Genomic DNA, 24846 nt, shown 5'->3' with positions numbered 1-24846 from the left:
GACTCAAAAACACGAGATGTAAAATAACTTTGCTCTCGTGTTGCACATATAATTTTTCACCTCAGTAGTGAGAACATATTAAAGGTTAAAATGTATTTCGAATTACACAGAATAATACAGAGAAACAAAAAAAAATTTATGAAGTGGCAGTTCATTGCCTTCACTAAATTAAAAAGCTACTTTGTTTCACTCCCTGGAGTGAGAAAAGTAGGCTTGTTAGAGCTGCTGAGGTGAAAAAGTTATTTATGTGACAGGACACAGTTTGTACAAGTATCAAATATCAATTATAAAAATACCGTGATGACAATGATGACAGTGATGACATATAAATCTTCCATCAAAGCAAACCGAGTTATTGTACCACAGGGAAGTGTTTTAGGACACCTGCTCTTTTTATTGTACATAAATAATCTTTCTGATATAACAGAATTTGACTGCATACCTTATGCTGACAATGTATCTATTGATATCCCATTCTCTGACATAAATAAATATAATAATGTCATTAATAATTAATAACACTATCTCTACAATTGTGATATGGATGCACCTGCAACTTAAATGTAAATATAAGGAAAACAACATACCTACAGTCAGTGTTGGCCGAACTTTCATTGCAATTAACCAGTACAAATTGAACCGTAAACTGTAACGGACGGTTACAGTTGACGGTTAAATTTGTACTGGTTAATGGTTAATTGCATTAACGTTTAGGTCAATGTCTAACCATACGTGAGTTAAACCGTAATGTTGTTTAATCCCTCGTGCTAAATTTAATATCAGAGCAAGCGAAAGATTCCAAAATTGAACCACTAGCGTAGCGAGTAGTTCAAAAAGTGGAATCTTGGACGTTACGTAAACACAAAATTTTTCATCAACGCGAGGAAAATACTAACTGTAAAACATTCCAAATCAAATTCAGTAATTTATCATTCAAAAACATAACTTAAAAGTCAATTTTATCAGCCAGTATGAGCAAACAATACAAAACTTTGCAACACATGTTCATAAAATGCAACTTTTTTATCAGTTTTTGAAGTAAAAAGAGAGCCTTTACGATCTGGTGTAGTGAAAATTTATTTAACAGAATAATACTTTTTAATTTCGTTACTGATGTCTACATAATGACGGAACCATTTAGTAAAGCTGTGATCTAACCATCATAATTTTGATCAATTATTACTCATATTAACAGCGAAACTTATCTAAACATTGTTTATACTTAACCCGTCACAATAAGGTTTAAGTTAAGTCAGCTGTTTCGAGACTAAACTCGTTTGAGTGCTTGTGGGCCGAAGATTTATCAAAATCCCAATATGCAAATTAGACAGCAGATATCGATAATACACTATGTATTCACTACTAATGTGACAGTATCTAGTGAACGATAGAGTGAGAAAGAGCAAAAAAAGAAAAAAAAAGATTTGGGAAGAACTAAGAAAAGAAAAGAAAGGAGTGAACATGAAATTTTTTATATTGCTATGTGTGTGGTTCCATCAGACTTCAGGAGTTATTTACAGTTTGAACGGTAAATAAAAGTTTATTAATAAATAAAGTCGAAACTCGAAATTTCAAATACCAATCGAATATGAAATGATTTTTTTTATTCAGTGACCAAGTAGGATCATTATTAAAAAAAAAATTAAAATAATACTAAATTATAACTTACGGCAATAATGCATTCAAATAAATATATTGAAATATTTGAAATTGATAAAAAAATACAGTAAAACAAATATAATATTATAATACCTAGTCTACTATAATTTGATTCTTTAGTAATTTTATTTATAAAATTTAGTATTGTTATTTAATTGTTGTGATTGTTTTATTATATTTTTTGTTGATTTTATTGTGTACCTTATTTAAAATTGTATTTGTATGCATTTAAGTATGTTTTATTGCAAAAGTGATTGATTGATTGAATATAAAAAAAATTGCGTCTAGTATTTCACAGAGAATCTAATTTTTAAATGCCAATTGAAAACGAGAAAAAAAAACAGTATTTTTTAGAGACAAATAGGTAGGTAATGTTGATCACAATTAGTGTTTAGCCTATAAAGCTAAAGCTAAAATAAAACATATCGCACTTTCAGTAGGTAGGTATCATTGTCTAATTTTATAAACTGCATAAGTTCATGATGTTACAGGCTGTTTAATAAAGAGTTTGTCGTTCGGGTTCCGCATTTAGACCCTTATACTATTGTTCTGTGTTTTAGCACTAACCTCCCAGACGCTTCGGGCCATCGGCCCTACGCGGAGCTTAGACCGAAGTCTAAGCCGAAGCCTTCGCATTTAGACACGTAATATTGTTCTGTTTGAGCACTAACAACCCGGACGGATTCCCCTCATCTGGCATATTAAATATTGTTTGTCAGAAACACACTTCGCATAACACGTATCGCAGAAAACTTTTAGTCGAATGATACTTTCGCATAAATATATACTTGCCATAATAGTCATTTCGCATAATATTCATTTAGCAGAATTTTCTTAGTGGGTTTTCTGCCAAATAATATGCGAAAAGAAATTCTGCAAAGTACTATGCGAAAAGCAGTATGACAAAACTATTTCTGCCAAACGATATTTCTACCAAGTAACATTATGCAATACAAAAATATGTCAAAAAACTTTTTGCAACACAATAGGGAACCTTCCGGACGCTTTGTGATTTACTGATTTAAACTAACACGATTTTCACTCATAATTTAAAACTAATATGGGACTTAATCGCGTACAAACTTACGTTTATTTATGGCCAGACGTTTCGAACGTGACATTACGTTCGTGGTCACAGGCAGACTGGCGAGGAATTGTATCAACATCTTCTTGCCGCGCGGGTTTTGCGAACTACCCGCACTTGATCTTGATTATTAACTTGCTTGATTATTGCTTTGTGATTTGACTAGAACACCCTATTACCACAGACTACTTACTTTATAAGATAAGATAAGATAAGATAAGATAAGATAAGATAAGATAATCCTTTATTGCATAATTATAGGTTGTATGGTATTACAGATACAGAGTATGACCGTTTGCCGCCGCTATTCAAGCTGGAAGATTACTACCCGTGCCTACGAGGGCCCGGGGACCGCTACTGCTATGTCGACGCTAAACTGGTCGCCAACGGCAGCAGTGAACTGCTTCATGTCATACAAGTAAGACCAAAATCAAGGTCCCCAAAAGATTCGGACTGAGTGGAGCCCTTTATAGTCATACTTAAAATTACATTAGTTCTAAGCAAAGAGTTAGTTACTGTAATTGAGAGCTAGGTGAAATCTGGGATAAAAACGTGCCCCTAGTATGATATTTGAAATAGATGACGATATATCACAATTGTGTTTAATTGGTCACTGAATGAGGGCTAACGCGTATGAATTCGCCGCTATGGGCGCTAGTGTAGATGGTGGTCTTTTCCATAGTTCGAAATGTCAAATGTCACTTGTCACTTCAATGACTGACAGCTGTTCTTTAGTCTTTTGGACCACCATCAACAGAGGCGCCAACTGGTGAGCAAAGAAACGATAGCCCTCATTGTCTAATGTCAACTGAGGACAATCAGAGTTACTGCGTAATGTACGGAGCTGAACAGTGTACAGCGCCATCTCGTTTAGCAGTCAAATTCAAAGCACGAAACTGTCTGAGACTTTACACATCTTACTCTGTCAATGTACCTACTTTTGCTTCTAAGTAATAAGTAATAAGCGTCTTCGGTGGTTGCGAGCGGCACAGGATCGGTCGGAGTGGCGAGCCTTGGGGGAGGCCTATGTCCAGCAGTGGACGTCTATCGGCTGACATGATGATGATGATGATGATGAATAAGCGTCTTGAATCAATACATTTAAATTCTTCTTATTTTTCTACTTCTAAGGGATCCAGAATACTGATAGATGAGCTTTATTGCACGAGCGCTCCAAAATGTAAAGAGTAATTGAACATATCAAAGCGTAACGTGACCAAAATTATTACATTTATGACCCTACATTTTTGGCCTTAAATTGAATCCTCGTAAAATACAATGTAATTTCAGGAATATTCAGCCAATCCCCATAAAATACAATGTACATAATTTCAGGAATATTCTGCCGCCAACAACTTTACGCATTACGACCACAATTTAATACATTGGGGAATCTGCGTGACGAAGACATGTCGGCAATATCTCGACAACCACACAGTTCACGAGACCCTCGAGGCCTGCCTCAACTCCTCGCTCCAGCAGACCCACCAGCTCCAAGCGCGGCTGGTGAAAGAAAAAGTTTATTGCACTGACTTTGAGGAGACTGATAACATAGATACTGGGGAGATAGTTGTGGCTGTAGTTCTGATAACTATTCTGACGCTTAATATCTTGGGAACTTTATATGATGTATGCTGTGTTTCCAAATCTGTAGGTAAGTGGACTTATGGACTCCTAGTGCCATAGACTATACACCAATGAGGGCTACCGCGTTTAATTTCGCCGCTAGGGGCGCTAGTGTAGATGGTGGTCTTTCAAAATGTCAAATGCATAGAAGTTTGGGGAGTTTCAAGCTTTTTTATCGGGAAATTTCACAGTCCTTATTCATAATTGTGGTAAATCTTTGTCCATCTTTGATTAATCATGGTAAACAATAGATATAGCTCAATAAATGTCAGTGGTTTAAAAAAAGTGCCAACTAAAATATATGCAAAATTAAGCAGGTTGAAAAAATTACACATTTAGACTGGTGAGCACAAAAACGGTAGCCCTCATAATAAAATGTTATTTGCTTGATGTAATGATAACTCACAATAATAGCCAAAAATATACTTTATTGAAACTGTAAATATTGGACACGCGTAATGGGTGTTAATTAATGAACGTGTTGAGTTTGAACGCATAAATAATACCATGTTTTTTACGCGATTGTTAGTAATTTCGCTGATGGATGATACTTTTATTTTATTTTTAATTTATTCTGAATTCAATTTCAATAGGTAAATATAAATAAATATTAAATAATTGGTGTGGTGCCGGGTAAGAATAGCACCACCCCCCCCCCTCTCTTTCCGTGGGTGTCGTAAGAGGCGACTGAAGGAAATCCGGTGGATGGGCAGCAGCGTCCTCCGAGAACTACCTCTATCAAACTGCGGTCGCCAACCCGCCTGCCAAGCGTGGCGACTACGGCAATCCCCCCCAAGGGATAAAAACAAAAACAAAATAATGCAGACACAAATAAAACCCAGACCCCTAGTCCCCGGCAGCCCCGCTATTCCTGGCTCCGGTAGCGGCCAGGGTAATGGCGGGGCAGGGGGTGCTACAGTGAATCACCGGCAGAGGCCCGGCTACCATAACCGACGACCCTTGGCCCTGGCAACATACAACTGCCGTACGCTGCGGACCGACGAAAAGTTATTAGAACTGGAGGAAGAATTAAGCAGGTTACGTTGGGGAATCATAGGGTTATCGGAAGTCCGTAGAGAGGGGGAGGACATGATAACTCTGAATTCCGGCAACTTGCTCTATTTCCGGGAGGGCGAACAACGGTCCCAGGGAGGTGTCGGGTTTATCGTCCACAAGTCCCTCGTAAACAACGTGGTGAAGATCGAGAGTGTGTCGAACAGGGTAGCGTGCCTTGTACTCAGAATGACCCAACGTTATTCGTTGAAGGTCATACAAGTCTACGCACCGACCTCGACACACTCCGACGATGAGGTGGAGGCTATGTATGAGGATATCTCCAGAGCCATGCATAGCTCCAAAACTCACTTCACAGTTGTTATGGGGGACTTCAACGCTAAGCTGGGCAAACGAGACGGTGAAGAGCTGAGAGTGGGGCAATTTGGAGTGGGGCGTAGGAATCACCGGGGCCACCTACTGGCTGGTTTCATGGAGAAGGAAGGACTCTATATGATGAACTCCTTCTTCAGGAAACGTGAGCACAGGAAGTGGACCTGGGTGAGCCCTGACGGTGCAACATGTTTCTGTGATCAATTCGGTCAAAACCGGGAGCGATCACCGTATGGTAAGAGGCACACTGAATATTCAATTTAGGCTTGAGAGATCTCGACTGATAAAGTCTACGCTCCGCCCGGCACCGGCCCAGCTCCAAAACCCCGAGAGCTTTCAGCTCGAACTTCAAAACCGGTTCGAATGCCTAGCTAGCGACCTGGACGATTACAACGACGGGTTTGTGGAAGCTGTTCATACGGTCGGGTCCAAGTTCTTCAAGACTCGTCGTACAAGAACCAAGAAACTCTCGGACTCCACTCTCAAGCTCATGGAGGTGAGGCGTGAGATGATTCTGCAGTCGTCAGGTGACGTTTGTCGTTATAGGCAGCTCAACGGACGGATCTCGAAGTCTCTGAAGCGAGATATACGCCGATTCAATACTAACAGTATTGAAGAGGCTATCAAGCGCAACAGAGGCTCGAAGGTGTTTGCCAGAGATCTGTCTATTGGCCAAAGCCAACTGACAAAACTGAAGACCGACGACGGCAGGATCATCTCATCCAAACCTGAGCTCTTGGGAGAAGTCGAGAAGTTCTATGGACAGTTATACACAACAACCCGAGCACCCGTCGTGGATCTAGCTAGAGACCCTAGAGCTAGACTAACTCGACACTATACCGAAGATATCCCGGACGTCAGCCTGTACGAGATTAGTATGGCTCTCAAACAACTTAAGAATGGCAAAGCCCCAGGTGATGACGGAATTACGGCCGAACTCCTGAAGGCGGGTGGTAAACCAGTCCTTAAGGCCCTTCAGACGCTGTTTAGTTCCGTCATGCGCGAAGGAAAAACGCCGCAAGCGTGGAACAGAAGTGTGGTGGTGCTCTTCTTCAAAAAAGGTGATAACACCTTGCTGAAGAATTATAGACCCATCTCACTTCTGAGCCATGTCTACAAGCTGTTTTCGAGAGTCATCACGAACCGTCTCGCACGCAGGTTTGACGACTTCCAGCCTCCCGAACAAGCAGGTTTCCGTAAAGGCTATAGTACCGTAGACCACATACATGCGTTGCGGCAGGTTATACAGAAGACTGAGGAATATAACCTCCCCCTTTGCCTTGCATTTGTGGACTACGAGAAAGCCTTCGATTCGATCGAGACTTGGGCTGTGCTGCAGTCTCTCCAAAGGTGCCAAATCGACTACCGGTATATCGAAGTGCTGAAGTGTCTGTACGAAAACGCCACCATGTCCGTCCGACTACAGGGCCAGAGCTCGAAGCCTATTCCATTGCAGCGGGGAGTCAGACAAGGAGATGTAATCTCCCCAAAGCTGTTCACCGCTGCATTGGAGGATGCCTTTAAGGTTCTGGACTGGAAAGGACGAGGCATCAATGTAAATGGCGAGTACATCACTCACCTTCGGTTTGCCGATGATATCGTAGTCATGGCTGAGACCATGGAGGACCTCAGTGCGATGCTCGCTGATCTCAGCAGAGTATCTGAACGAGTTGGTCTGAAAATGAACATGGACAAGACGAAGATCATGTCTAACGTCCATGTTGTGCCAACTCCCGTATTAATCGGAGGCTCTGCGCTCGAAGTTGTTGACGATTATGTATACCTAGGACAAACAGTCCAGTTAGGTAGGTCCAACTTCGAGAAAGAGGTCACTCGTCGAATCCGACTCGGTTGGGCAGCGTTCGGGAAGCTCCACAGTATCTTTTCGTCCAAATTGCCGCAGTGTCTTAAGTCAAAAGTCTTTGACCAGTGTGTGTTGCCAGTGATGACATACGGATCTGAGACGTGGGCGCTAACGATGGGCCTCATAAGAAGGCTCAAGGTCACGCAAAGGGCAATGGAGAGAGCTATGCTCGGGGTTTCTCTGCGTGATAGAGTCAGAAATGATGATATCCGCAGTAGAACTAGGGTCACCGATATAGCTCGCAGAATTGCAAACCTTAAGTGGCAGTGGGCGGGGCACATTGCTCGCAGAACTGATGGCCGGTGGGGCCGGAAGGTTCTGGAGTGGCGTCCGCGTACCGGAAGACGAACTGCCGGTAGGCCTCCAACGAGATGGAGCGACGACCTGGTGAAAGTCGCGGGAATTCGGTGGTTGCGAGCGGCACAGGATCGGTCGGAGTGGCGAGCCTTGGGGGAGGCCTATGTCCAGCAGTGGACGTCTATCGGCTGACATGATGATGATGATGATGATTAAATAATTTCACGGTTTAGACTCACTTGTTTTAGTCACTCGCGCGACATGTTTCGGAGAGCCTAGGTCTCCTTTCTCAAGCACTAATAGTGCGAGCAGTTCACGACGGCTGTGTATCGCGTACGTATACGCGCTCGCGCGTTAGTATAAATAAATAAATATTATAGGACATTCTTACACAGACTAAGTCCCACGGTAAGCCCAAGGAGGCTTGTGTTATAGGTACTCAGACAACGATATATATGCTATAATTTTTATTTACATACAAGATATATACAGTGGTACTACGTAAACGAAATTAATAACTAGCTTAAATCTAAAATAGGCCCTTGAGGCATTGTACCAAGGATGCTGGCGGCATTTCCTCGCTGTATCGCAATGCTGATACGTTGTGCGAGAAAGCCGCCAGCTCTTCGGTCACCAGTTACGTCAACCAGACGCTTCGCGATTTCTGCAAACAACTTATGCGCGCTGGGACCCCATGGACCTAGAGTTTCAACTCCAAATAGAACGAAATGATACTCTCTACCGATGCTCTTATATTTATTACGTTTTAAAATTTCGGCGCTTTCCGCCGCTCCGCCCGCTTTTACATTAGTCCGTTGGAGGTGGGACGGTGCCAGAGTGTCTACGCAGGTAGCATCCCACACCAACATCCGTCCCAAGCTCCAAGGAACCAAGGACATCCCATCGGGCCTCTTGCCATCATCTCTGATAATGCCAGTCGGCTCAAGAAGAGCGGGTACATTGATGGTGGCAAGAGACCGAGGGATTATGTCGATTATTATATTATTTAAAAATTTTACGATATATATAATATATAAATACTTAAATACATAAAAAACACCCATGACTCAGGAACAAATATCTGTGCTCATCACACAAATAAATACAGTATAGTATGTCTCACAGCAGTTCAAATTAGGTAAATAAATAATATTATAGTGTTTGGTAACTGGGCCATATTATTCTAAGTACTTACCTTCTACACTATACTTTTTTCAGATTTGGAATTTCTTTGCTATTTCTACTCTCAATCTTAATAGGAGGGAAAAAGTATCACAAATTTTCATAAATATTTTGTTCCATTATGTTACCGTAATACAAAGTCAATGAAAATGGTAACAAAATGGAATTAAAAATCTTAGGACACTTTTTTTCACCTACTTATTAGGATCGAACGAGGTAGAAAATAATATCATAAAAATTTTAACATAAAAAACTAGTGGTCGACTTTTATTAATATAAAATGGTCCAACTGTGTTTTGTGCAGGTGGAAGATTTCTGCTATGTTTTTCTGCGAAGAGGAATTGGAGACGGCTTTTCGCGCCTTCAGGGAAAGGCAATGAGCCGAGACTCTCGCGACTCAAGCTTTTCAACGGTATCAAGTGAGCATTTGACCTTTTATCAACAAAAAAAATATGTTGAGGTCAATTTTGGAGAAGAACGCGGCATTTAAAACTCTGTTGATAAGACTGTCATAAGGATAAACTCTCGTATTTGTATATGACGGGTATAGGGAAATAACATGTCTAGTCACTTAAGTAACATTTTGAGTAATCGCGGTTAAAATTTGGAACCATATCACAATCCATATGTCAATTTTTTAACTTAAAAAAAAAAGTTGTGTTACATATGTTATACAGTGGTAGCAAAAGATATAACTAATAGTTTATTCCGAAAAAAGTGACTAGACATGTTCTTTCCGTGTACCCTTCATATACGTAAATACGTAGTTAGAGAGGAGCTTCGCTCAGTCTACTCTACCGACCATTCTATAATAGTATGTACTGTACAAAACGAAAAAGAATGTACACGGTCTTACCTGATAAACCTTCTCCATATTAACATTACATTTCGGGAAAAACATTATGTACTTTTCATAAAAAAATATTATAAAGTTATTTAAATTTTGTATTGAATTTTCACATTGCAGATTCAAAGGTAAAACCAGAATTATTTGAAAATTGATGGAGGGATTTGATATAATATTAAGTATTTTAGGCATTCGAAATAACAACCCTTTTAATTTCAGGGCTTGCACTACTTTCTTGGTAATACTGGGCCATTCGCCATTAGCAGCGGTCATATCCTCTAATAACCCCCACTTCGTTGAACTGGTAAGTAAATTTTTTTTTTTTAAACTTAGTAATGTTGAAAAGATTGAAATATACTATATACTAGGTAAAACTAAAACTAACTTAAACAAAGTCACAAATACAAAACCTACTCAAACAACCCGTCCCGCGCCCTTCCGGACGCAATCACTCAGCGCGTTGCCACGCTGAATCATCACCTGTCTCTCTGACATTGTTTATTAAAATAATATATTATTTAAATTTAAACTATCGTGAGACATATTAACTTAGCAAACTTAGCGGCTTCACTCACGTTTTTTTAGTCACTCGCGCGACATATTTCGGAGAGCCTAGGTCTCCATTTCAAGCACTAACAGTAACAGTGCCTGAATGAGTAGCGGTCACCAAGGCTCTCCGAAACATGTCGCGCGAGTGACTAATTAATTATTATAAAAAAACAAAAAACCCGACTGCACACTAAAAAGAGAAAAACAAGCTTTACAAGAAATATTGTTTAATCAAATGCTAAAACCAAGCTATGGAATACCGTTTAAACAATATAAAAAATGCACTATGAAATGTGTATACATAAATAAAATCGATAGTTAAATAAATAAAAATTTATTCTAAATACTAACTAAATAATTATAATTTATAAATGTTAATGGTAAGTATCGCAGGCGGGGACCAACACAGGGTTACTTATAGTAGTTTATAGTCATTTTGGTTGTTTGTTGTTAAGTTCACTATTTAGCAGAATGTTACTTAGGTAGGGTTTTTTTTTTATACCACGTCGGTGGCAATCAAGCATACGGCCCGCCTGATGGTAAGCAGTTACCGTAGCCTATGGACGCCTGCAACACCGGAGATATTACACGCGCGTTGCCAACCCTTTAAAAACCTGTAGACTCCTTTTTTGAAGAACCCCATACTGTAGCCCCTCGGGAAAACCTCGGCAGGGAGCTCATTCCACAGCCGAAGCGTACGCGGAAGGAAATTCCTCTTAAACCGTCTTAAATTTTCGTTGGTGGCGGTCAAGTTGAAGCCGCTAAGTTAGCTAAATATATTATTTCTAGTTTATTTATATTCCAGACGTACTACGACCCGGTATTCCAAATATTCTACAACGGTAACCTGATAGTGCAGAGTTTCTTCGTCCTGTCGGGCTGTCTGCTGGCCTTCAACCTTCTGCTGATGGAGGAGAAGACGCAGCTGACGTGGCCTAAGTTCCCTAGATTTGTCATACTTAGGTGGTTGCGGTAAGTAAAAAAAAACCGGACAAGTGCGAGTCGGACTCGCCCAACGAGGGTTCCGTACTTTTTAGTATTTGTTGTTATAGCGGCAACAGAAATCATCATCATTCGTGTAAATTTCAACTGTCTAGTTATCATGGTTCATGAGATATAGCCTGGTGACAGACAGACGGACAGAGGGAGTCTTAGTAATAGGGTCCCGTTTTTACCCTTTGGGTTCGGAACCTTACAAACAATTAAGGCCGTTCCCTGAGCCAGAAGGCGAAAAATCTCCTTATATGATCATATTTTTCTAAGAGACGTTGATATTCGTAGTCGTGGAAAAAATAATATTAATAAATATACGATGTTTTTTTCGGCAAACAAGCATACGGCCCGCCTGATAGCAGTCACCGTAGCCTATGGATGCCTGCGGGGTGTGAAAACCGTATCAATAATAGAAACCTTTATTTTTTTAATACATATTATGACTTGGCCATCGCACGGTGCACGGCTACATAAGGATAATAACAACAACTCAACTATTAATTGAACAACAGCGCTAGCCCTAATGACATTGAGTTTGAGCAATGGACCTTATTGATGTTTTCCTTCACCGAAAAGCGACTGGTGGATATCAAATGATATTTCAAGTTCCGAAAAACGGTTTACTGATGTTTCGGCGAAAATTACTTGACAAACTTTCAGTTCCCAAACTATTTATCCCATATTTTTAGTTGGGCGAAATTTCATTTCGCAAATTTACATAATCCAACCTAACCTATCCCAACCCAGTACGTCATTTTCATTTCGCAAGTATGGGGTTGGGAAATGAAATGGTTGCGAAGTAAGGTTATGCCAACTATTGGTTTGCCAAATGAAACTTTGGCGAAAAGTTGGTTGCCAAGTGAAATTTGTAAAAGTGAAAAAGGAAGTACACCCCGTGAAACTCATTGGTACGAGCGGGGGTTTGAATTCAAGACCTCCTGATTAAAAATGTCCTTGCTGAGGCTACCAAATCTTCTAAAAATTATCTTACGTAATATATTAGATCCTCTAAGATCATTGTTATTGTCACAGGTGCTTATTTTTATGTGAGATTCAAACTCTAATTATATTTATGACATGGGGCCTCATCGAGGTTCGTACTCCACGTACTCGTATGTTATTATTGTTATTTAATTAGCACGTTATAGCAAAATTAATGTAAATATAATGGAAAACCTCATTTGCATATATCCGCCAACATTTACTTGTGATTTATACTTTGCGTTATTTGTCAGCGGTAATTACTTGTAAAGCCCCCTCCACACTCGTGCGCGAATTACAGCGCGACGCCGCGAACGCGAGTGTGGTGTCTAGTTCGCTAATCAGCGAACTAGATCCCTTGGACTGGCCTACGCTGGGCCATCGTGTAGAGTAGCCATTAAATGGTCGTTTTTCATATGGCCACACTGGGATTATCGCGATAATCAACGGCGTTTCCCGCCGTTTTCCGAATTTTTGGTCATCTTTTTGCACATTTGACGAATCGAGGTTTGGACCCGTGTTGTTTGACTACACTATATATATATGAAAGGTTTATTGGATTTTGCGGCACACTTTATTCATAGCTAAGTCTATAACAATTTATTTATTCATTAGCAAAAAACCCGTTCAATGCCTTTCGCCGCCATGGAAATAAAAGCAAAGTCCGACGTGAGCTTGTCAAGACATTTTTACTATTGGGTCGTGTTTAAGCTCCAACTTCCCGCTTACCGCCCAAAGCAAAACCAACCCTCCAAGTGTTTTAAAAACAGCTTCGAAACCCAGCGAAGGCCGAAGGCCGAGCTCCGCGTAGGGCCGAAGGCCCGAAGCGTCCCTTACGATTTCCCAAGCACGCGAGGCCGAAGGCCGAGCTGCGAGTATGAAGTGCTCGCATGCGGATCTTTTCTTTCTACCAAAAGTACAACTTCTTTCCTTTTTACTTTTGGAAAACAAAACTACTTTACCAACAACAGCAACAACAACAACTACATATCAACAACAACACCAACAACAATAACAATAACAACTACGGCACCAAAAATAACAGCACAAACAACAGCACCAACAACAACACAACAACAACAGCACAAACAACAAGACCAACAACAACACGATGACCGCGGGGCCCTCGGGCCCCGAGCACACAGCAAAAAACTAGTCTATATAATATAAAGCCCCAACCCGAAGACTCATTGACACAATTGTTCTCCCAGAAGGAGGTTCAGGGGGTATTTGAGTATGGTACGGTCGTATAGAGGTCGGTCCGATGAGTACCAGAAAAATCTGACTTTTGCATAATGTTACTTGCATGTTTTGGCAGAAATGTCGTTTGGCAGAAATGGCAGAATTACCTTTCGCATAATATTACTTTGCAGAATTTCTTTTTGCATAATATTATTTGGCAGAAAACCTTAACCTAACCCACTTAGAAAATTCTGCCAAATGAATATTATGCGAAATGACTATTATGGCAAGTATATATTAATGCGAAAGTATCATTCGACTAAAAGTTTTCTGTGATAAGTGTTATGCAAAGTGTATTTCTGGCAAATAATATTCTGCTAGATGAGGGGAACCCGGCACCCCCACGCCACGCAAGTATTACGTCGTACTCTTTCAACTTCATATGCTGTTGCTGGCATGTAGGTGGTAAAGAGTTGTGCCTTTCTCGAGAACGTTCTCTGTTTTGTATAGGAAATGTTCTCGCTCGAAAATATTTGCCATAGGAAACGGAGAACGTTCTCGAGAACGGCACAACTCTAGATAGCATCGATGAACTTGAATTCGAGTTGTTGGCGGCGAAAGGGTTGTTTACTGGGTGATTTTGTGGTCGTCATCACGAATGTCAAAAATGTATTAAGATGGTCTTACTATCTACTAGATTCATCATCATCATCATCATCATATCATGCAGCCAGAGGACATCCACTGCTGGACATAGGCGTCCCCCAAAGAGTGCCACAATGACCGGTCTTGCTACACCCGCATCCAGCGGACTCCCGCGACCTTTACCAGGTCATCAGTCCACCGTGTGATCTACCGGTACGTGGTTGCCAATCGAGAACCTTTCTGCCCCAATGGCATAGGTTCTACGTGCAATGTTGCCCGCCGACTATCACTTAAGTTTAGCAATTCGGAGGGCTACATCTACTAGATTATTTTCGTGATTTTGTGGATAGTTCTATGGGGAAAATTGTTCAATATGACCATCTTACAACATTTTTGACATTCAGGATCACACTGGCGGTATATCCCGTGATAATTCACCTTCCTATCTATTCCCAGGTTAACCCCACCTTACGCTGCAGTGCTGGCCGTGATCGCCACTTGGATGAAGAGGTTCGGAGACGGGCCTACGTGGAAGGTACCATAACCACTACCATACCATACTGTATAGTATTTCGATTTCTAGCTGGCCCCGAATGGCTAATCCTTTGACTATTAATTATTAAGTAAAACAGCACGTGCCACTACCTCAAAAAAGGGTCGTGTATTAATTATTTTTGGTAAATAAACTATTTTATTTTTTATTTATTTAATAGGTACCTAAACGCGGGCTAGTTAAACTCAAAAAAACAGTGTAAGTGCGCTCTCCGATAACGCGCCTTTATTTCTCATCTCGATGAGACATTTTAGACTGATTCTGTAGCGTTCAACTCGCCTGCACTCAATAACTGTAGAGGGACCACACATAGCCTCGCAAAATATGTTTCCATTAAATCATTTTGAATCTCATTCCAATTACCATACAGTCGTAATTAAATAACCGGTTAAAGCGAAACGTTTTTTTTACTTTACGTGCCGTTATACTTAATAATAGACAAAGAATAAGCCGTTCGGGACCAGGTAGAAATCGAAGTACTATAGAACAATTTATTTTTAATACAGTAAATACCCTTATTTATTGTGTCCTGCCATACGCCTCATCTTCGTTTTCCTGGTTTCGTCGTCCGTCTGCTAAAAACCTGATCAATAACATTTAAATAAATATGGCTCAAATTCATAGGTGCCATTGTCCTGAGATCCACGTGGCCCTAACGTCATTCAGTCACGCGATACGAAGGTCAGTAGCAATGCGCGATTTGGCAGATAGGTTTACGCTGACAAGATTTTATTTGGCCTTCGCCATGTTGTTGGTCGCTCATCGAATGTCGACATCGGAAGTCACCATCAAAGATTTGAATTACGACTCTATTGGTAATTAGACAAAATCGATTTATTTCGATCGAGCGACCACGACCAGTGATTCAGTGAAACCTGTGTCGAAACGTCGGTAAATAAAGGTAACAAAACAAATTCGCGATAGACCCGATTTTAAATGTGATTTAATATGTGTTCAAAACGCGAAAGTTTTAAATGTTAAAATCGATTTGTTCCTGTATATTTATTTTGATAGTAAATTAATACATTTTCCTAAAGTAAAATATTTATTTCACATAAATTAGCTATTACATAATATTCGAACTTGAACACTTTAACTTGAAATCAACAAGACAATAAATATAGCTATAATATCTACTTAAAAATTAAATTAATATTAAATAAAACTATAATTGGCAATTGGAATAAGATTCAAAATGATTTAATGGAAAAATATTTTGCGAGGCTGTGTGTGGTCTATCTACGGTTATTGAGTAGATACCGGCGAGTCGAACGCTACAGAACCAGTCTAAAATGTGTTATCGAGATGCGAAACAAAAAGGCGTTATCGGAGAGCGCACTTATTTAGAGCTCGTTCCCACTATGTCGGATGTCAGTCCGATTTTTAATCGGGTGTCGTAGCGGCAGAACATTTTATATGAAGCTGTTCACACACGAACGACAACGATTATGTGTCGGATCCGACATAAATTATCGTGCGTTTTGTCAGTCCTCCGTCCGGAAAAAAATCGTGTCGGCGGCGCTGTTCACATGATGTCGGATGTCGGACCGACTCGCCCGCGCCTGTGCCTCCCGCGCGTCAAATGAGAACCTCAAATGGCACCAGCTGCGGTCGTGGCCGACAGCCGACTAGTGTGAACAGAGGCACCGACATCCGATTAAAAATCGTCCCGACAGCCGACTAGTGTGAACAGAGGCTCCGACACCCGATTAAAAGTCGGCGCCGACATCCGACATAGTGCGAACGAGCTCTAAACACCATCTTACACTGTTTTTTTGAGCGTCGGACTAGCTGGCGCTCAGGTGCCAATTAGATTAGTGCACGTGCTGTTTCATTTAACAATAGTCAAAGGATTAGCCGTTCGGGGCCAGCTAGAAATCGAAATACCACCATGCATGAAATAAAGCACCAGAAGATTAATAGAGAAACGTAGGCAGCATTTATTTATAGACATAATTTTTATTTTTAAACCCGTATAAAGCTATAAAGAGTAGGTAATTTGATTGTGACGTCACATGCTAGTGTTTCATACAAATTTCATAGTACCAAAATCGTTTCCACAGTTCGAAAACAGAAACTGTTTTGACTCGTAGCCAAATACCCTATTATAAATGTTACGTTTTGGATGTGTGTAAAGCAGAACTAAACAGACACGGAGAGAGCCTTAAATACTATAATAATAATATGTTAAATAGCACGTTTCAAGCAACCCAAAACCTTGCGTTAAAGGGGGCTAGTCATCTAAAAGCAGTGTGCTATGAAATAACCGGCTAAGTGCGAGTCGAACTAACGCGTTACAAGGTTTCCGTACAACACACATTTTTTAACAAAGTTAAAAAAATATATATTTGACATTCTCACAATGAACCCTTTCGTTTCATGATATCCTTTCCTTCAGATATTATGCGAAATATTAAAAAAAAAATATTTTGTGGCCAAAAGTGGCCCCTATCCCCATGTTTAAAATTCATTTATTTATATTACATGTCCGTCTTTGTCCGATTTTAACCTTATTAGTCCAGTAGTTTCGAGCAAATGGGCTGTGACAGATAGACTGTTTATTCCTTTTGAGGTACAGAACCCTAAAAATGTATAAAAATTAAGTCTGTTGTTGATTTTCATTTGTAGCCACCTGACAAAACCTGTGTTGCGGATAAACATTTATATTACTAATATGTAAACATTATTTTCAAGGATTATTGGAAGCGGTTTATATGCGTGCGACTTTTAACCAGGCTCGTACCATGGTCTTGGAACTTAAGTATCTAATATTATTTTTATATCGACCTTGACAATAAGCGAGATGCTCCGGAGATCCGACCACCTGGGCTATAACCGCGAAAATCGAAGTTCGCAAATTGCGGGCATCTGTCTCCGTCACTCTAATTACGCCTTCATTGGAGTAAAAGAGAAAGATCTTCGCAATTTGCGAATTTCGGTTTTTGCGGTAGCCCCTCTGCAGCCATAAGTTATGGCTGCAGAGAGGTTATGTTAGTGTGCTTAGGTTATGGCCCATAACCTACTACGTGGACAGTCTTGTCATGCCCGCGGTGCGGACGAGTACTGCAGAGGAAGATTATGGTTGGGGAGCCTAAGAGGGGATTTTTGTAGTCTGTTGAGCAGTTGGTTTGATAGGGGTTCAACAAATCGTTAAGCAGATTTATTAGATAATTTTAAGAATTTTATGTGAAGACGGTCCTCTTAAATTGGACCGAAACATGCTATTCGACTTAATAATACGTGAGTGACCCGGTTTAAAATAATCTAATAGTTTGAGTCTCACGTGAGTTTTATAGTTAAAATCGTTAAGCAGATTGTCGATTTGGTAATTTTAGTACAAATTAATGTTGTAATTGTTCTATTACTAAATCTGACAATTGTTTGTACGCATTTCCTTAATCTGACGATTACAATGTGGAAATCGGGCGTCGAACTTGTGGTCGTCAGATTAAGGAAATGCGTACAAATAAGTCATATTCAGTTATAGAAAAATTAAAGCATTAACTTGAACCAAAACGACCAAATCCACAATCTACTAGTTTAACGATTTGTTTAACCCTCCACCAAACCTCCCAAATTAAAAAAAAAATTGTAGACGCTCTCCTGCTCGCTGGAAAAGATTAAAGAAAACGTTATATAACCTGTTTTTCTTCTTATCATCTAATCTTTCGATTCCAATAAGTCTCTACGAGGCTCGAGTAACTACACATTTAGCATTGCCGGCTCCCCAGTTATAAGTTACTGCACAGTTACTGTGGTCAAATGAGGGCGTATGAGCGTACGGAGTACGGACCAGCTCCCGCACCTAATGCAATCGCTGTGATCGAAATCGGCTAGAAGAGGCTTCATTCAGCAAACGATAAATATCAAAATAATCTTGATGTAGGAAAACATGGCGAGGTAGCCTGACCCCATGAGCCCTAGTTTCCCCTCTGAGTTAAAAAGTCGTATGTCAGTCGCTTTTGTAAATACTCGTGTCTGCTTATTGTTGGGATTAGGCAAAAAATATGCTCTAGGAAGTTTCTGAGATTTGATCCAAAGGTTTGATAGAAAAATGTATAAGGCCTTTTTTTAATAGCCTATGTTGTGACTTGTGTCCCACTGCTGCTGTGCTAAGGGCACTTGCCACAAAATTAGTAGACGGTACCACACATCTGACATTAGGTTACTACTTTCAAAGTAGTACTTTGATGAGCTCTTGAAATTTACCAAATTCTATCAAAATCTTAAGGCCTCCTGAGCCAGAAGGCGAAAAATCTCCTTATATGATCATGTTTTTCTAAGAGGCGTTGATATTCGTAGACGTGGAAAAATATATGTAGTTCTTGACTATATTATCTTTAATAATATAGCTTCCGATACACGAATTATGACACTTCGCTCGATACAATTAATGCCCAAAGTAACCTCTAACTCGGACTTTTAATCCAACTTTACTCGGTTATTTATTATGTGATACTATAAACAAAAAAAGAAGAAAAAATAATCTTAACTTAAATAGTAATTTCATAGCTTTCAAATTTCGATATCGTAAGGTAACGTTTTTAAAATAAATAAAAATCGATAAAATTCGATCAAAATTGACACTTGGCGCGCATGATCTTTCCCGTTCTTTCTTGCGAAATGTGACAGTGACAGCGGCAAACCGATGGAACGGCCTAAAGAAAAAAAACAACAACAAATAAATATTTTTCTGTTACAGCCCGTGGTAGGCGCAGAGACGGAGGCCTGTCGTCGCGACTGGTTCTACCACCTCCTGTACTTAAACGACTACGTTGACCACTCTCAGTGCATGGCGCATACCTGGTGAGACTTTTTAATGTCCTGCACAAAAATCTAGGCATTTTTGTTATTAAACATGCAAAAAATATACACATACAAGTTATACTCATACTCATTTATTAATAGAAACCAAAAAAGAACAAGAAAAATAGAAATAGAGATAAGTGGAAACCGCATTAAAATCCGTTCAGTAGTGTTTGAGTTTATCGTGAATATACATACGCACAAACAGAGAGACGCGGCGGGTGACTTTGTTTTATTAAGGCGAAGTGAAAGTCTATCGTAGCCAACAAGTAACTACCTACTGATTAACACAACACTATATACAATTTAGTATGACAACCGGTCTGGCCTAGTGGGTAGTGACCCTGCCTGTGAAACCAATGGTCCTGACACACAACAACAACAACAATTAGAATTCCTTTCGAGATTCAAGAATGGCACCAATAAGGCACCATTCTGGACCAATGAACCTTTAAACGAGGCTTAGACTAGCTAAAACTTTCAATTTACGTTACATTGCCGACTTCTAAGGTAAACTGCATTCAAAAGTTTGATCAGATACCGCAATGTAAAGCTTGCATGCAAGTTCTTGCCGGTCTAGACGTCGCTTTAGATCCCTATTTGATCCCAGGTCACAGGGCGGACACGCTATACATCAAAAATCACTTGCGTTTCTATGTGTGAACGGCACGTCCGTACACGCGTCATAGTGTAAGTTGCTTAAAAATAGTAGGTACTGAGAGCACGCCAGAAGTCCGCCAGATTTCTGTTGCGGGGCGAGGTAACTCGAGTCGGGGCGGGGCGGTGCGTGGCCGTTCCGTATGATAATACTATTACTTATTCTGTGTCCCAGGTACATAGCGGTAGATATGAAGCTCACAATATTGGGGCTGCTGGTGTTCTGGCTGGTAAAGAGTTGGCGTGCGCGGAAGATCGCCATTGGCTTGGCGTTCGTGGTTGGCGTCGTCGCGCCAGCGCTCAGCACCTTCTTGCTCAACTTGAACGCTATTCATCTCGTGTCGCCTGAGTAAGGAATTCATACAATACTTCCTAAACATAAACGGGTATATTAATAACGGGTCACTCACGTATTTTAAGTCGAAAAACGATCAACATGTTTCACTCCGTACCGAGTAGTATCATCAGGAGCTTGCGTTGTGGTTGACGGTGACGGACCGGCGCAGTTGCCAGTTGAAAAAAAATATGGTCAGCGATAAATAAAAACTCGTATCATAAAAATCCTTATTATTTTAGAGTCGCTCGCAACTACTTCGTGGAAGACCCAACCTTCAACAACTTGTACAAGCGAACCCACACTAACATCGTGTGCTACGCCATGGGCCTGGCCCTCGGCATGTGGATCTACAAGATGATGCAGTCGGACATAGACGTGACTAAGTATAAAGTACGTTAGTTAAGTACCCAAGTAACATTAACCTCTCGTGTGCCGGGATAAATTTTTTCAAATAGTTTTCTCGTACGCGGATCCGCGTTCCGGATACGAGGGCTTGAGCGCTAAAGGGATAGAAGAGATTTATATAAGCGCCTATTTACTCTTTAGGTGTTCTTAGTGCACTAAAAATAGGAGTTACAGCCGGCTATAACCCCGTTTTAACCCCGGATTGGGCACAAATTTTTATTACCTAAAGATTTATCCCTACTGAGCAGGCATATTGCGATTGCACTAAAGATTAGCTCTGTCTAAAGTATTACGTGTTACGTGTGATAATTAGAGGTATCACGTATCCACGTCCCAATATACGTATTAATAATACCTAAGTGGGACGTGGGACCAACATCCCTGTACCGCCCCGCGTACCATTACGCAAAAAACGGCAAAAAAAATCACGTTTGTTGTATGGGAGCCCCACTAAAATATTTATTTAATTCTGTTTTTAATATTTAAATTAAATTAAATTAAATTAAAAAATCTTTATTGCCACACCTTAGGAAAAAAATATCTAAAATTTATGAAAGGATAGCTTAAAAATACAATATAAACTAAACTTAAACTTAAATATCAACTATATTTGTTGTTATAGCGGCAACAGAAATACATCATCTGTGAAACTTTCAACTGTCTAGCTGTCACGGTTAATAATATACAGCCTGGTGAAAGACAGACAGACGGACAGTGAAGTCTTAGTAATAGGGTCCCGTTTTTACCCTTTGGGTAAGGAACCCAAAAAGAACTTTTGCCTCTTTAGTCACGATGTCCTTTGAATTTTGAATAAAAGAAGGTTCCGCAATAAAAACTGCATAAATTACTCTGGAACTTAGATAATTATTTTGGATAACTGATAATTACTTTATGCTGATTGATAATCAATGATTTCGATCTATTTTATTTCCGTTCACTGTTTTGATCTAATGATTGTGAGTTGTTTCTTATTATCTGTGTTTCCGCATGAGTACAATCTGGGGCTTTTCAAGGCAAGAGTTAATAGGTATCTCATAGGTAAGCGTGCTCCACCGTAGACCGCATCATCACTTACCATCAGGTGGGATCGTGGTCAAACGCCTGCCTATACATCATTAAAAAAATCTGAAATAAATGTTTTTTTTTTATAATGATGACTTCTGTCCCCAGAAATACCGGCCCGTCTACTGGGCAACGTTCCCCGTCGGAGCACTGCTGTGTGCGCTCGGCGGCATCTTCTACATGGACGGCATCCAGGTGCCGCTCCTCGCAAGCGTGTTGTACTCACCGGGCATCAAGCTCATGTTCGGGCTGTTGGGGTTCGTGCTCATTCCTGGGACCATCTTTAAACTGGAGAGTAAGTATGAGTGGACCAGCAGGCCGTCCAGCGGCGTCCACGTTAAACAAATGAAAACATAATATATGCGAGTGGCTTTAATGCACGCGGCCCCAGAATACGTAATAGTATACAGAACGGCCACGCACCGCCCCGCCCCGATTCGAATTGACAGCAGATTGACGGCCGTTTGCCGGCCGCTCAGTACTATTTTTAAGCGACTTACACTATGACGCATGACGCGTGTACAGACGTGCCGTTCACACATAGAAACGCAAGTGATTTTTGATGTATACCGTGTCCGCGACGCGGCTCAAGTCCTTTGTACGCTCAATGCAACGCTGCATGCCTCGCGGAACGCGCCGCTGATCGCTCGCGTTTTAATTTTAGTTGCAAAGCAAGACCAATTTTGAAGTAGTTCGTTAAGAGACATGGTTACGGACTAAACTCTCACTTCCTAACGCATAACACGTTCTGTTTCTCGCTCGCTAGACTGTTTTAAACGCTTTAGCTTGTGCGAGCTTACCCAAATTATAAGTACCTAAGGCAAATCGGGAAACACAATTTTAATTTTCTTTCCGCTGATATCGTTGTCTGAAATTCCAGCTGTGTACCGTGGCTTCCTCGAGTGGCAAGGTAATTTCTTTCCGCTGATATCGTTGTCTGAAATTCCAGCTATGTACCGTGGCTTCCTCGAGTGGCAAGGCTGGGCGGTGTTCGGCCGCGTCTCCTACTGCGCCTACATCGTTCACGTGGCTGTCATTCGGGTGACCACGGCCAACCAAACTACCTTGCAGCACTCGAATCTCTTGCAGATCGTGAGTACCTATATTTAGTACTTTTATCCGGGCCAAATGAATGCAGTGGAAATGTGAGCGTTGAGAAGTGTTTGTGGTGTGAGATTACAAGATAGAATTGGAACAGTGTGATAAGGGAAAAGTGTGGACTGAACGAAGATGTAGTGACAAAAATTGAAAATGAAATGGTTTGGACACGTGGAAAGAATGAGTGAAAGAAGGCTTACAAAGAGAGTGTATAAGGGAGAGGTAGAAACGGGAGTTGGAAGGGGCAGACCTCGGCGGACTTTCTCTGATCACATCGGGGAAATCCTGAAGAAAGGCCAGGTCAAGAGCGCCCTAAACCGGCGAGCGTGTATGAAGAATGTTATGAAAGTGAAGGAAGCGAAAGGTATGTCAGGATCGTAGCAAGTGGAAATCCGTGGTCTCTGCCTACCCCTCCGGGAAATAGGCGTGATTATATGTATGTATGTTTTATCCGAGTGGTGACGTGTGAGTGTTTCCTCGAGTGGCGCGATTGGGCGGTGTTCGGCCGCGATTGTTATTGGCGATATAATGGAGTTTTTTAAATTGAAATGTTAGGTTCAAACAAGCGCACCGCTCGTCCAATGGTAAGCGGTTACCGTAGCCTATGGAGGCCTGTGACGTCTGTCACCGTGGTGAAATAGGGGCATGATAGTAACAATATTTGCAGATTCTGACATACTTCGCGCATCTCGTCACGTCCTTCGTGATAGCGCTGCCCTGCTGGATGATGATCGAATCCCCCTTCAACCAGCTGGTCAAGCTCTGCTCCTACCCTGCCCGCAAGGATGAACCCCAAGATACCCTCAAAACTATGCCCCGAGAAGTTACCCTCAAAAATATGCCCCAAGAGATAGACACAAAAGATGTGAATCCAGTGTTTATGGATAGCAGCAAAGAGAAAGAGTTTGATGGCACGGTGGTGGTGAAATTATAGTTTTCTAAGATTTAATTTACCTATTTTTATGTTAAAACTTTTCCGACGCAAACAGACGTTTGACGCCAATGTTTGTCTGTGTATCTGTCTGTGGCATAATTGAGGCATTTTCTATGAAAAGGGACCTTATTGTCGATGTCGACATTTAAGATTAGGTTAAAAAAATTATTAAAAGATAAATGTTATTACAATATTGATGAATTTCTGATGGACACTTTGACAAATGAATGATTGACTTATATAATTACCCATTAATCATTATTTATTTTAAATTATTAATTACAACTTATTGATTATTTTTATTTTAAATAAAGTGACATTTCTAATAATATTGCATGCGCTAGGTAACCAAAATCATTGTACGTCGCAAGACATATTACAGAGAACAAATTGTTTATATTCATTACCTGTAATGCACAATTGATGAATAAATGATTCTTGATTCTAAATGATTCTAAATGATTCTTGATGGCGCTTACGCCGCACAGCGTCGCGCGGCATTGTATTTATTTCGGAGCATCGTTTATAATGGCGTAAGCGCCATCGACAATAAGGTCCCTTTTTATAGAAAATACCACAATTGCTCTCAGACGGATGGACCGATTTTGATACGTTTTTACGTGAAAGCGAGTTTTTGCGATGTTTGTAAAAAATCGATCTATCAGTTTGAAGAGTATCCAGCTCTTTTCCAAAATGATG

General features: G+C 40.6%; 3 protein-coding genes across 3 annotated transcripts in view; 2 read left to right on the top strand and 1 right to left on the bottom strand.

The window, feature by feature from the left end:
• Window positions 1-4429, top strand: part of LOC134749687 (O-acyltransferase like protein-like) — a 34913-nt gene extending 30484 nt beyond the window's left edge. The window contains exons 15-16 of the mRNA XM_063684706.1: window positions 3022-3161; window positions 4079-4429. Coding sequence (XP_063540776.1) covers window positions 3022-3161; window positions 4079-4429 — 491 coding nt within the window. The remainder of the gene's footprint in view (window positions 1-3021; window positions 3162-4078) is intronic.
• Window positions 1-24846, bottom strand: part of LOC134749607 (NADH dehydrogenase [ubiquinone] 1 alpha subcomplex subunit 11) — a 219711-nt gene that overhangs the window by 63778 nt on the left and 131087 nt on the right. The window lies entirely within an intron of this gene.
• LOC134749686 (nose resistant to fluoxetine protein 6-like) lies at window positions 9419-24148 on the top strand. The gene is made up of 10 exons (XM_063684705.1): window positions 9419-9471; window positions 10165-10249; window positions 11300-11466; window positions 14752-14830; window positions 19551-19654; window positions 20487-20660; window positions 20888-21038; window positions 22224-22410; window positions 22996-23207; window positions 23881-24148. The coding sequence occupies exons 1-10, from the start codon at window positions 9419-9421 to the stop codon at window positions 24145-24147; spliced, it is 1479 nt and encodes a 492-aa protein (XP_063540775.1). The 3' UTR covers window position 24148.

Source organism: Cydia strobilella, chromosome 18 (assembly GCF_947568885.1).
Source record: "Cydia strobilella chromosome 18, ilCydStro3.1, whole genome shotgun sequence".
In the NCBI taxonomy this organism is placed as follows: domain Eukaryota; kingdom Metazoa; phylum Arthropoda; class Insecta; order Lepidoptera; family Tortricidae; genus Cydia; species Cydia strobilella.
The sequence above is the reverse complement of the archived record's forward strand: the minus strand, read 5'-3'. Positions and strand labels throughout refer to the sequence as shown.

Excerpts from the sequence above, each read along its gene's own strand:
- LOC134749686 (XM_063684705.1), top strand. The coding sequence starts at position 9,419 with ATGTTTTTCTGCGAAGAGGAATTGGAGACGGCTTTTCGCGCCTTCAGG. Across the intron at positions 10,250-11,299 it reads ACCCCCACTTCGTTGAACTG|ACGTACTACGACCCGGTATT; the intron begins GTAAGTAAATTT and ends TTTATATTCCAG. Across the intron at positions 21,039-22,223 it reads TAGACGTGACTAAGTATAAA|AAATACCGGCCCGTCTACTG; the intron begins GTACGTTAGTTA and ends TTCTGTCCCCAG.